Here is a 13,510-nt window from a genome sequence, read left to right as displayed (position 1 = left end):
CTTTAGTGTAGTCTCGTCCCCAGGCTCAATACTAGCTAACCCTAACCCACTTTAGTGTAGCCTCGTCGCCAGGCTCAATACTAGCTAACCCTAACCCAGCTTAGTTTAGCCTCGTCGCCAGGCTTAATACTAGCTGGCTGTTGGACAACATTATGATTAATACAACTAAAAATAAACTTGAAACTGTAAGAGTTACCCACCTCTAGTGTGAGTTGAAACTGTAAGAGCTACCCACCTCTAGTGTGAGTTGAAACTGTAAGATCTACCCACCTCTAGTGTGAGTTGAAACTGTAAGAGCTACCCACCTCTAATGTGAGTTGAAACTGTAAGAGCTACCCACCTCTAGTGTGAGTTGTGTCTTGTGGCTCGGGGTCTGCGGACTGGGGTGCTGGAAGATACAGATAGAGAATATAGAGTCGTCATTGACCCCAAGACGTGACCATTTTTCATTCAGCCAGATGTTTGTATGTGTGTGGTAGTATTTTCTGTTGGATGAGCTTGAAATGGCTCATCCCTGTTGGTCTCATCCCTGTTGGTCTCATCCCTGTTGGTCTCATCCCTGTTGGTCTCAGCCCTGTTGATCTCAGTCCTGTTGGTCTCATCCCTGTTGGTCTCATCCCTGTTGGTCTCAGTCCTGTTGGTCTCATCCCTGTTGGTCTCAGTCCTGTTGGTCTCAGCCCTGTTGGTCTCATCTCTGTTGGTCTCAGTCCTGTTGGTCTCAGTCCTGTTGGTCTCATCCCTGCTGGTCTCATCCCTGTTGGTCTCATCTCTGTTGGTCTCAGTCCTGCTGGTCTCAGCCCTGTTGGTCTCATCTCTGTTGGTCTCAGTCCTGTTGGTCTCAGTCCTGTTGGTCTCATCCCTGCTGGTCTCATCCCTGTTGGTCTCATCTCTGTTGGTCTCAGTCCTGCTGGTCTCAGTCCTGTTGGTCTCATCTCTGCTGGTCTCAGTCCTGCTGGTCTCAGTCCTGCTGGTCTCAGTCCTGTTGGTCTCAGTCCTGTTGGTCTCAGCCCTGCTGGTCTCAGCCCTGTTGGTCTCAGCCCTGTTGGTCTCATCTCTGTTGGTCTCAGTCCTGTTGGTCTCAGTCCTGTTGGTCTCATCCCTGCTGGTCTCATCCCTGTTGGTCTCATCTCTGTTGGTCTCAGTCCTGCTGGTCTCAGTCCTGTTGGTCTCATCTCTGTTGGTCTCAGCCCTGCTGGTCTCAGTCCTGTTGGTCTCATCTCTGTTGGTCTCAGCCCTGCTGGTCTCAGTCCTGCTGGTCTCAGTCCTGTTGGTCTCAGTCCTGTTGGTCTCAGTCCTGTTGGTCTCAGCCCTGTTGGTCTCAGCCCTGTTGGTCTCAGCCCTGTTGGTCTCATCCCTGTTGGTCTCAGTCCTGTTGGTCTCAATCCTGTTGGTCTCAGTCCTGTTGGTCTCATCCCTGTTGGTCTCAGTCATGTTGGTCTCATCCCTGTTGGTCTCATCCCTGTTGGTCTCAGCCCTGTTGGTCTCAGCCCTGTTGGTCTCATCCCTGTTGGTCTCATCCCTGTTGGTCTCATCCCTGTTGGTCTCAGCCCTGTTGGTCTCAGCCCTGTTGGTCTCAGTCCTGTTGGTCTCATCCCTGTTGGTCTCATCCCTGTTGGTCTCAGTCCTGTTGGTCTCAGTCCTGTTGGTCTCAGCCCTGTTGGTCTCAGCCCTGTTGGTCTCAGCCCTGTTGGTCTCAGCCCTGTTGGTCTCAGTCCTGTTGGTCTCAGCCCTGTTGGTCTCAGTCCTGTTGGTCTCAGCCCTGTTGGTCTCAGCCCTGTTGGTCTCATCCCTGTTGGTCTCAGCCCTGTTGGTCTCATCCCTGTTGGTCTCAGTCCTGCTGGTCTCATCCCTGTTGGTCTCATCCCTGTTGGTCTCAGTCCTGTTGGTCTCAGTCCTGTTGGTCTCAGCCCTGTTGGTCTCATCCCTGTTGGTCTCAGTCCTGTTGGTCTCAGTCCTGTTGGTCTCAGCCCTGTTGGTCTCAGCCCTGTTGGTCTCATCCCTGTTGGTCTCAGTCATGTTGGTCTCATCCCTGTTGGTCTCATCCCTGTTGGTCTCAGCCCTGTTGGTCTCAGTCCTGTTGGTCTCTTCCCTGTTGGTCTCATCCCTGTTGGTCTCATCCCTGTTGGTCTCAGCCCTGTTGGTCTCAGTCCTGTTGGTCTCATCCCTGTTGGTCTCATCCCTGTTGGTCTCATCCCTGTTGGTCTCATCTCTGTTGGTCTCATCCCTGTTGGTCTCAGCCCTGTTGGTCTCAGTCCTGTTGGTCTCATCCCTGTTGGTCTCAGTCCTGTTGGTCTCAGCCCTGTTGGTCTCATCCCTGTTGGTCTCATCCCTGTTGGTCCTGTTGGTCTCATCCCTGTTGGTCTCAGCCCTGTTGGTCTCATCCCTGTTGGTCTCAGTCCTGTTGGTCTCATCCCTGTTGGTCTCAGCCCTGTTGGTCTCAGTCCTGTTGGTCTCAGCCCTGTTGGTGTCAGTCCTGTTGGTCTCAGTCCTGTTGGTCTCAGTCCTGTTGGTCTCAGCCCTGTTGGTCTCATCCCTGTTGGTCTCAGCCCTGTTGGTCTCAGCCCTGTTGGTCTCATCCCTGTTGGTCTCAGCCCTGTTGGTCTCAGTCCTGTTGGTCTCAGTCCTGTTGGTCTCAGCCCTGTTGGTCTCAGTCATGTTGGTCTCATCCCTGTTGGTCTCAGCCCTGTTGGTCTCAGCCCTGTTGGTCTCAGTCCTGTTGGTCTCAGTCATGTTGGTCTCGTCCCTATTGGTCTCATCCCTGCTGGTCTCAGTCCTGTTGGTCACATCCCTGTTGGTCTCAGTCCTGCTGGTCTCAGTCCTGTTGGTCTCATCCCTGTTGGTCTCATCCCTGCTGGTCTCAGTCCTGATGGTCTCAGTCCTGATGGTCTCAGTCATGTTGGTCTCATCCCTGCTGGTCTCAGTCCTGCTGGTCTCAGTCCTGTTGGTCTCAGTCCTGTTGGTCTCATCCCTGTTGGTCTCAGTCCTGTTGGTCTCAGCCCTGTTGGTCTCAGTCCTGTTGGTCTCAGTCCTGTTGGTCTCATCCCTGTTGGTCTCATCCCTGTTGGTCTCAGTCCTGTTGGTCTCAGTCCTGTTGGTCTCATCCCTGTTGGTCTCATCCCTGTTGGTCTCAGAAACCAGCTGTTCATTTAAGATCTAGATGCCTTCACCATGTTCCCCAACCCCAACCCTGATAGAACTAACCCCACCCCCAACCCCCAACCCCGACCCCAACCCTAACCCTACCCCCAACCCTACCCCCAACCCCCAACTCTAACCCCAAACCCCCAACCCCAACCCTAACCCCCAACTCTAACCCCAAACCCCAACCCTAACCCTAACCCCAACCCCAACCCTAACCCCCAACTCTAACCCCAAACCCCGACCCCAACTCTAACCCCAACCCCAACCCCAACCCTAACCCCAACCCTAACCCCCAACTCTAACCCCAACCCTAACCCTAACCCCAACCCCAACCCTAACCCCCAACTCTAACCCCAAACCCCGGCCCCAACCCTAACCCCAACCCTAACCCCAACCCTAACCCCAACCCCAACTCTAACCCTAACCCCAACCCTAACTCCGACCCCAACCCTAACCCCGACCCCAACCCCAACTCTAACCCCAAACCCCCAACCCTAACCCTAACCCCCAACTCTAACCCCAGACCCTGACCCCGACCCCAACCCTAACCCCAACCCTAACGCCGACCCCAACCCTAACCCCAACCCTAACCCCAACCCTAACCCCCAACTCTAACCCCAAACCCTGACCCCAACCCTAACCCTAACCCCAACCCTAACTCCGACCCCAACTCTAACCCTAACCCTGACCCCAACCCTAACCCCAACCCTAACCCCGACCCCAACCCTAACCCCAACCCCAACCCTAACCCCAAACCCCGACCCCAACCCTAACCCCATCCCTAACCCTAACCCTAACCCCAACCCCAAACCTAACCCTAACCCCAACCCTAACCCCAACCCCAAACCTAACCCCAACCCTAACTCCGACCCCAACCCTAACCCCAACCCTACCCCCAACCCTAACCCCAACCCTAACTCCTACCCTAACCCTAACCCCAACCCTAACCCCAAACCCCGACCCCAACCCCAACCCTAACCTCAACCCTAACCCCAACCCTAACCAAAACCCCAACCCCAAACCTAACCCCAACCCTAACTCCGACCCCAACTCTAACCCCAACCCTACCCCCAACCCTAACCCCAACCTTAACTCCGACCCTAACCCTAACCCCGACCCCAACCCCAACCCTGACCCCAACCCTAACCCTAACCCTAACCCTGACCCCAACCCTAACCCCAACCCTAACTCCGACCCCAACCCTAACCCTAACCCCAACCCTAACCCTGACCCCAACCCTAACCCTGACCCCAACCCTAACCCTGACCCTAACCCCAACCTTAACTCCGACCCTAACCCTAACCCCGACCCCAACCCCAACCCTGACCCCAACCCTAACCCTAACCCTAACCCTGACCCCAACCCTAACCCCAACCCTAACTCCGACCCCAACCCTAACCCTAACCCCAACCCTAACCCTGACCCCAACCCTAACCCCAACCCTAACCCTGACCCCAACCCTAACCCCAACCCTAACCCCAACCCTAACCCTAACTCCGACCCCAACTCTAACCCTAACCCTGACCCCAACCCTAACCCCAACCCTAACTCCGACCCCAACCCTAACCCTAACCCCAACCCTAACCCCAAACCCCGACCCCAACCCTAACCCCAACCCTAACCCCAACCCTAACCCTAACCCCAACCCTAACCCCAACCCCAACCCTAACCCTAACCCTAACCCCAACCCTAACCCCAACCCCAACCCCAACCCTAACCCCAACCCCAACCCCAACCCCAACCCTAACCCCAACCCTAACCCTAACCCCAACCCTAACCCTAACCCCAACCCTAACCCTAACCCTAACCCTAACCCTAACCCTAACCCTAACCCCGACCCCAACCCCAACCCCAACCCTGACCCCAACCCTAACCCTGACCCCAACCCCAACCCTAACCCTGACCCCAACCCTAACCCTAACCCTGACCCCAACCCTAACCCCAACCCTAACCCCGACCCCAACCCCAACCCCGACCCCAACCCCAACCCCGACCCTGACCCCAACCCCAACCCTAACCCCAACCCTAACCCTAACCCCAACCCTAACCCCAACCCTAACCCTAACCCTAACCCCAACCCCAACCCCAACCCCAACCCTAACCCTAACCCCGACCCCAACCCTAACCCCAACCCTAACCCTAACCCTAACCCCGACCCCAACCCTAACCCTGACCCCAACCCTAACCCTGACCCCAACCCTAACCCTGACCCCAACCCTGACCCCAACCCCAACCCCAACCCTGACCCTTACCCCGACCCCGACCCCAACCCTAACCCCAACCCTAACCCTAACCCTAACCCCGACCCCAACCCTAACCCTAACCCTAACCCTGACCCCAACCCTAACCCTGACCCCAACCCTGACCCCAACCCCAACCCTATAGAACAGATGAGTCCAGGCACTATAATCTGCAGCTCAATGTCCTGAACTGTAGATGCCAGTTGAGGTCGTGTCTTGTCATGGGTCCATAAAGAGCTTGGTTTGGTTTGTGCATCGAGGCGTGTGTATTGATAGGAGGACTGTGATGCATTAAAACAAATCTCTAAGCTTTACAAAACACCCGTACCACATGGTGATGGAGAATTCTTGTTTTTTTACAAAAACAAAATTCATGAGCAAAATAAAGTGATTGATTAAAAAAAGGTTTGATCCAAAAATAAAGATTTTGATCAGCCACACCATACAGTATGTGACTGGTCTCATATTGTATCTATGAAAACAATCAAATCTTTATTTTATAGGGTTGCACATTTCCAGTAATTTTCCCAGAATTCCCAGGGTTTTCCCAGAAATCTCGGTTGGAAGATAAACGGAATCAGAAAGGAATAAGAAATGTCAAATTCCAACCAACGATTTCAAAGACAGAAAATGAAAAAGAAACTTACGATATTGTCCAAAGTTGTAATACCAGCGTTCAAGCTCTGAGATATCAGGCCTGGGGTCCCGGGCTACACAGGAAAGGGTTTTTACATTACGTTAACTATAATGTTAGTATCACCACCGTGGGCATCATACTGGCTCAGGATGCACACATTTTCCATGCTTATGATTGGTCAGATCTGTGACTAAACCAATCACAGACCAGGAAAGAGAAGAACCTTTCACCTGGGTCATCTTCATTAGGACACATCGTAGCAAAACAAATATAAGGGTTTCTTAATGGACAAAGGAAGGGCAGGTTGTCCCTCCTTGTTTCAGTCCAATTTTCTATGCTTTGGTGCCTAGTGAATATGACCCAGACTTATTCCCATATGTCTAGAGTCTATGCCCTTAATGTAAACCATGCCATACGTCCTTCATGTACCAGTGTTCTCATGTGGTAGACACATGGCATCTGGGGAGATATTGGCATGGAATAAACCATAGTAAACACATGGCATCTGGGGAGATATTGGCATGGAATAAACCATAGTAAACACATGCTCTACATAATACCTGAGTATATCAGTCAACATACCTGTATGGATTGATCTTTACATGCTACCTACACTGATATGAACAGATGTAGATATGTAGTCCCTGGTCCCTACACACAAGTTGTACAACTAATGTACAATGCATTTTTACGGTTGTGACACAACTGAGTTTTTTTTTTTTTTTTTGCACAAAAGTAATTACACAAGCATTGTGGAGAAGGCACTCAGCGGTTGTTTAAACATTTTCTACTCTCTGTTGTATCACAATAATATAAATTGTATCACAACTATTGAGTTAAATGTGTTGTACATCAGTTGTACATCCTGAGTGTGTACGGTACCCTCTGTGGTGCAGTACCGTGCTGCGCTGAGAGGGGGCAGTAGAGGACGCCTGTTTTGTTGTAGTACAGTACTGCCGCTGTGACTGGTAAGGTGGTGGGTTACCTGACTTACCTGTCATCTCTGGCGCTGTCTCCGCCTCGCTCCATGTGTAGCCTGAATCTGGAGCTGCTTGACTTACGTCTGAATGTACAGCAGAGAGGGTTAGGGGAAGCAAACATTATATTAGTAGAGGTCTGCTAGCTAAGACGGTTGATAAGAGTTGGGCTTAGTTCCGTTTCAGTTCTGAATTCCAATATATTTGAAATACATTGGACACAGGACACTTATAGACGAGTGACATGTATTGAAATGGGTCTTGACCACTACTCTGGTATACAGTACCAGTCAAAAGTTTGGACACTCCTACTCATTCCAGGGTTTTTCTTAATTTTTTTAACTATTTTCTACATTGTAGAATAATAGTGAAGACATCAAAACTAGGAAATAACACATATGGAACCATGTAGTAACCAAAAAAGTGTTAAATAAGGTAGGGGTGGTATACAGAAGATAGTCCTATTTGGTAAAATACCATATTATGGCAAGAACAGCTCAAGTAAGCAAAGCGTCCATTACTTTAGGACATGAAGGTCAGTCAATGTGGAACATTTCAAGAACTTTTAAAGTTTCTTCAAGTGCAGCCGCTAAAAACATAAATTAAAAGTTCTTGAAATGTTCCACATGTTCGACATTGACTGACCTTCATGTCCTAAAGTAATGGACTCTTTGCTTACTTGAGCACCTACCTTGTCACAACACAACTGATTGGCTCAAATGCTCAAATGCATTAAGAACGAAAGAAATTCCACAAATTAACTTAACAAGGCACACCTGTTAATTTAAATGCATTCCAGGTGACTACCTCATGAAGCTGGTTGAGAGAATGCCAAGAGTGTGTAAAGCTGTCATCAAGGCAAAGGGTTGACATTTTGAAGAATCTCAAATATAAAATATATTTTGATTTATTTAACACTTTTTTGGTTACTACATGATTCCATATGTGTTATTTCATAGTTTTTATGTCTTCACTATTATTCTACAATGTAGAAAATAGTAAAAATAAAGATAAACCATTGAATGAGTAGGTGTGTCCAAACTTTTGACTGGAAGTGTGGTAAAAGCCAACACACAGAATACAACAACTAGATGGGTTGATACTGTGAAACGTTTTACAACTGTGTATTATTAAGATACTTTAATCAAGTTAGTTTAGGATTTATACTATGCTTTGATTATGAACAATTTTAGCAGAACCTTTAACTAGATTGGTTTTGTACTGTTTCGTGTATTTACTGGTTGTTATGATGTATTTATGATCTGTTAAATTATTCTTATTTAGAAGGAATGATTTTCCTCGTCTTTAGTACCTGTTGGCCGTCTCGCTCCAGGGTACCAATCAGGTCGTGCGAAGGAAGGGGGCGGCCTATCCCTACGAGTCAAAGCTGAGAGGGGGAGGGACAAGATTAGAATGTTGCGTTCATGATGGACAAGCAGTGTGATGATATGTTGTGATGTCATCACTCAATCTGACCAGTGCACCATGTGTTCTCTATAAAACAATAAAAAGCAGCGTTATTAGTGAGGTATGCACATGTTGCTCAATACTCATATAGGGCCAGTTCAAAAAATAGATTTTAAACTAGGAGAAGAGTAGGCTAAATCTGTGTCTGGGGAACCGGCCCATTGTGTACATGGTACCAATGTAATATAATAGAGTTGAAGGCTGTTGTTGTGATATATAACACTACGTTGAAGGATGATTTGTGATATATAACACTACGTTGAAGGATGATTTGTGATATATAACACTACGTTGAAGGATGATTTGTGATATATAACACTACGTTGAAGGATGATTTGTGATATATAACACTACGTTGAAGGATGATTTGTGATATATAACACTAGACGACACTACAGTGGTAGGCTTGATTACCAACAACGACGAGACGGCCTACAGGGAGGAGGTGAGGGCCCTCGGAGTGTGGTGTCAGGAAAATAACCTCACACTCAACGTCAACAAAACAAAGCAGATGATCGCGGACTTCAGGAAACAGCAGAGGGAGCACCCCCCTATCCACATCGACGGGACAGTAGTGGAGAAGGTGGAAAGTTTTAAGTTCCTCGGTGTACACATCACGGACAAACTGAAATGGTCCAAACACACAGACAGCGTGGTGAAGAAGGCGCAACAGTGTCTCTTCAACCTCAGGAGACTGAAGAAATTCGGCTTGTCACCGAAAACACTCACAAACTTTTACAGATGCACAATTGAGAGCATTCTGTCAGGCTGTATCACCGCCTGGTACGGCAACTGCTCCGCCCACAACCGCAGGGCTCTCCAGAGGGTAGTGAAGTCTGCACAACGCATCACCGGGGGTAAACTACCTGCCCTCCAGGACACCTACACCACCCGATGTCACAGGAAGGCCATAAAGATCATCAAGGACAACAACCACCCGAGCCACTGCCTGTTCACCCCGCTATCATCCAGAAGGCGAGGTCAGTACAGGTGCATCAAAGCGGGGACCGAGAGACTGAAAAATAGCTTCTGTCTCAAGGCCATCAGACTGATAACACTAGGTTGAAGGCTGTTTTGTGATATATATTGACGTGTGCGTATTGATGTGTGTGTGTGTGTGTGTGTGTATTGATGTGTGTGTGTGTGTATTGATGTGTGTATTGATGTGTGTGTGTGTGTGTGTGTGTGTGTGTGTGTGGGTTTGTGTGTGTGTATTAACGTGTGTATTGCTGTGTGTACGTGTGTGTGTGTGTGTGTATTGATGTGGGTGTGTAATGTGTGTGTGTATTGATGTGTGTATTGATGTGTGTGTGTGTGTATTGATGTGGGTGTGTAATGTGTGTGTGTGTGTGTGTAATGTGTGTATTGCTGTGTGTACGTGTGTGTGTATTGATGTGTGTATTGATGTGTGTGTGTGTATTGATGTGTGTATTGATGTGTGTGTGTGTGTATTGATGTGGGTGTGTAATGTGTGTGTGTAATGTGCGGGGCTCATTAGAAGAAGAGAGGGGTCCCAGCGATTCTATCAGTTTGATTCATCAATACAAACTCACTGTAAGTAACTGCACTCAGATATATTAACAGGATTCCTCAGAGGTTTTGACTAATGACAGCAAGGTTGCTGTACACACTTACTGGGGTTGTTCTGCTGCTGGTTCCTCTCTGCTGGAACCATCTGTACAACTCGGTTGAAAGCTGCTTAGCAACGGGAAACAGACGCAGAGAGCAAGAGAGAGAGAGAGAGAGAGAGAGAGAAGTGGATGAAGGATACAGGGAGGGAAGTTTATTATCTATTTCACTAGCTTTGACAATGTTAATATACACAACCGTTCAAAAGTTTGGGGTCACTTTGAAATGTCCTTGTTTTTGAAAGAAAAGCACTTTTTTTTTTGTTCATTAAAATAACATCAAATTGATCGGAAATACAGTGTAGACATTGTTAATGTTGTAAATGACTATTGTAGCTGGAAACGGCAGATATTTTAATGAAATATCTACATAGGTGTACAGAGGCCTCTTATCAGCAACCATCACTCCTGTGTTCCAATGGCACGTTGTGTTAGCTAATCCAAGTTGATCATTTTAAAAGGCTAGTTGATCATTAGAAAACCCTTTTGGAATTATGTTAGCACAGCTGAAAACTGTTGTCCTATAAAACTGGCCTTCTTAGACCAGTTGAGTATCTGGAGCATCAGCATTTGTAGGTTCGATTACAGGCTCAAAATGGCCAGAAACAAAGACCTTTCTTCTGAAACTCGTCAGTCTATTCTTGTTCCGAGAAATTAAGGCGATTCCATGCGAGAAATTGCCAAGAAACTGAAGATCTCGTACAACATTGTGTACTACTCCCTTCACAGAACAGCGCAAACTGGCTCTAACAAGAATAGACTGACGAGACTGACGAGTTTCTAGCCATTTTGAGCCTGTAATCAGGCCCCAACCTAATAACCTCATAACCCAGGGAGGCCCCTAACTTATAACCTCATAACCCAGGGAGGCCTCTGCCTATAACCCAGGGAGGCCCCTACCTATAACCTCATAACCCAGGGAGGCCCCTACCTATAACCCAGGGAGGCCCCTACCTATAACCTCATAACCCAGGGAGAACCCTACCTATAACCTCATAACCCAGGGAGGCCCCTACCTATAACCCCATAACCCAGGGAGGCCCCTACCTATAACCTCATAACCCAGGGAGGCCCCTACCTATAACCTCATAACCCAGGGAGGCCCCTACCTAATAACCTCATAACCCAGGGAGGCCCCTACCTATAACCCAGGAAGGCCCTACCTATAACCTCATAACCCAGGGAGGCCCCTACCTAATAACCTCATAACCCAGGGAGACCCCTACCTATAACCTCATAACCCAGGGAGGCCCCTACCTATAACCTCATAACCCAGGGAGGCCCCTACCTATAACCTCATAACCCAGGGAGGCCCCTACCTATAACCTCATAACCCAGGGAGGCCCCTACCTAATAACCTCATAACCCAGGGAGAACCCTACCTATAACCTCATAACCCAGGGAGGCCCCTACCTAATAACCTCATAACCCAGGGAGGCCCCTACCTATAACCTCATAACCCAGGGAGGCCCCTACCTATAACCTCATAACCCAGGGAGGCCCCTACCTATAACCTCATAACCCAGGGAGGCCCCTACCTAATAACCGCATAACCCAGGGAGGCCCCTACCTAATAACCTCATAACCCAGGGAGGCCCCTACCTATAACCTCATAACCCAGGGAGGCCCCTACCTATAACCTCATAACCCAGGGAGGCCCCTACCTATAACCCAGGGAGGCCCCTACCTATAACCTCATAACCCAGGGAGGCCCCTACCTATAACCTCATAACCCAGGGAGGCCCCTACCTATAACCCAGGGAGGCCCCTACCTATAACCTCATAACCCAGGGAGGCCCCTACCTATAACCTCATAACCCAGGGAGGCCCCTACCTATAACCCAGGGAGGCCCCTACCTATAACCCAGGGAGGCCCCTACCTATAACCTCATAAACCAGGGAGGCCCCAAGGCTGAGTTACTGTAAAGGGCTTTCTAAATCAAATGATTGATTGATGTGGGGGTGTGAGAGCAGGTTTAGGGCTGGTTGTGTCCTAGCATAGGGTGAGTTGTGGGGTGTCACTCTGCTGCCTCCGGTCTCACTACCTGTGTCTAGTCTGGGGGAAGGGGAGTGTCTAGGTTGGGGTTAAGGGGGGTTAGGGTGAGTTGTGGGGTGTCACTCTGCTGCCTCCGGTCTCACTACCTGTGTCTAGTCTGGGGGAAGGGGAGTGTCTAGGTTGGGGTTAAGGGGGGTTAGGGTGAGTTGTGGGGTGTCACTCTGCTGCCTCCGGTCTCACTACCTGTGTCTAGTCTGGGGGAAGGGGAGTGTCTAGGTTGGGGTTAAGGGGGGTTAGGGTGAGTTGTGGGGTGTCACTCTGCTGCCTCCGGTCTCACTACCTGTGTCTAGTCTGGGGGAAGGGGAGTGTCTAGGTTGGGGTTAAGGGGGGTTAGGGTGAGTTGTGGGGTGTCACTCTGCTGCCTCCGGTCTCACTACCTGTGTCTAGTCTGGGGGAAGGGGAGTGTCTAGGTTGGGGTTAAGGGGGGTTAGGGTGGGTTGAGGGTTGAGCTCTGACCTGTCCCGGAGTGGTGGCCGGGGGCTGGTTGTCTCCTGATGGTAGGAGACCCGGCAGCCTCTGGTCTCCTTAGACCTGTACGCAGCAATACCAGCAGAGACAACGTCAGGGACTGAATCATAGACATAGAGATGGGGTGCATTCCAAATAGCGCCCTATTCCCCAAGTAGTGCACTATATAGGGAATAGGGTGCCATTGTGCTCTGGTCTAAAGTAGTGCACTATACAGGGAATAGGGCTCTGGTCTAAAGTAGTGCACTATACAGGGAATAGGGCTCTGGTCTAAAGTAGTGCACTATACAGGGAATAGGGCTCTGGTCTAAAGTAGTGCACTATATAGGGAATAGGGCTCTGGTCTAAAGTAGTGCACTATATAGGGAATAGGGCTCTGGTCTAAAGTAGTGCACTATACAGGGAATAGGGCTCTGGTCTAAAGTAGTGCACTATACAGGGAATAGGGCTCTGGTCTAAAGTAGTGCACTATACAGGGAATAGGGCTCTGGTCTAAAGTAGTGCACTATACAGGGAATAGGGCTCTGGTCTAAAGTAGTGCACTATACAGGGAATAGGGCTCTGGTCTAAAGTAGTGCACTATACAGGGAATAGGGCTCTGGTCTAAAGTAGTGCACTATACAGGGAATAGGGCTCTGGTCTAAAGTAGTGCACTATACAGGGAATAGGGCTCTGGTCTAAAGTAGTGCACTATACAGGGAATAGGGCTCTGGTCTAAAGTAGTGCACTATACAGGGAATAGGGCTCTGGTCTAAAGTAGTGCACTATACAGGGAATAGGGCTCTGGTCTACAGTAGTGCACTATACAGGGAATAGGGCTCTGGTCTAAAGTAGTGCACTATATAGGGAATAGGGCTCTGGTCTAAAGTAGTGCACTATATAGGGAATAGGGCTCT

General features: G+C 49.2%; 1 protein-coding gene across 1 annotated transcript in view; it reads right to left on the bottom strand.

The window, feature by feature from the left end:
• vit (vitrin) overlaps nucleotides 1-13,510 on the bottom strand; it is a 64,024-nt gene that overhangs the window by 46,050 nt on the left and 4,464 nt on the right. Inside the window, exons 2-7 of the mRNA XM_038982890.1 lie at nucleotides 12,603-12,677; nucleotides 10,098-10,157; nucleotides 8,308-8,382; nucleotides 7,013-7,081; nucleotides 6,029-6,091; nucleotides 341-388 (exon numbers count right to left, since the gene is read on the bottom strand). Of these exons, the coding sequence (XP_038838818.1) occupies nucleotides 341-388; nucleotides 6,029-6,091; nucleotides 7,013-7,081; nucleotides 8,308-8,382; nucleotides 10,098-10,137 (295 nt within the window). The 5' untranslated portion in view covers nucleotides 10,138-10,157; nucleotides 12,603-12,677. The remainder of the gene's footprint in view (nucleotides 1-340; nucleotides 389-6,028; nucleotides 6,092-7,012; nucleotides 7,082-8,307; nucleotides 8,383-10,097; nucleotides 10,158-12,602; nucleotides 12,678-13,510) is intronic.

Source organism: Salvelinus namaycush, unplaced genomic scaffold, assembly GCF_016432855.1.
Source record: "Salvelinus namaycush isolate Seneca unplaced genomic scaffold, SaNama_1.0 Scaffold1334, whole genome shotgun sequence".
NCBI classification, from domain to species: Eukaryota; Metazoa; Chordata; class Actinopteri; order Salmoniformes; family Salmonidae; genus Salvelinus; species Salvelinus namaycush.
This window is presented reverse-complemented; position numbering and strand designations above follow the sequence as displayed.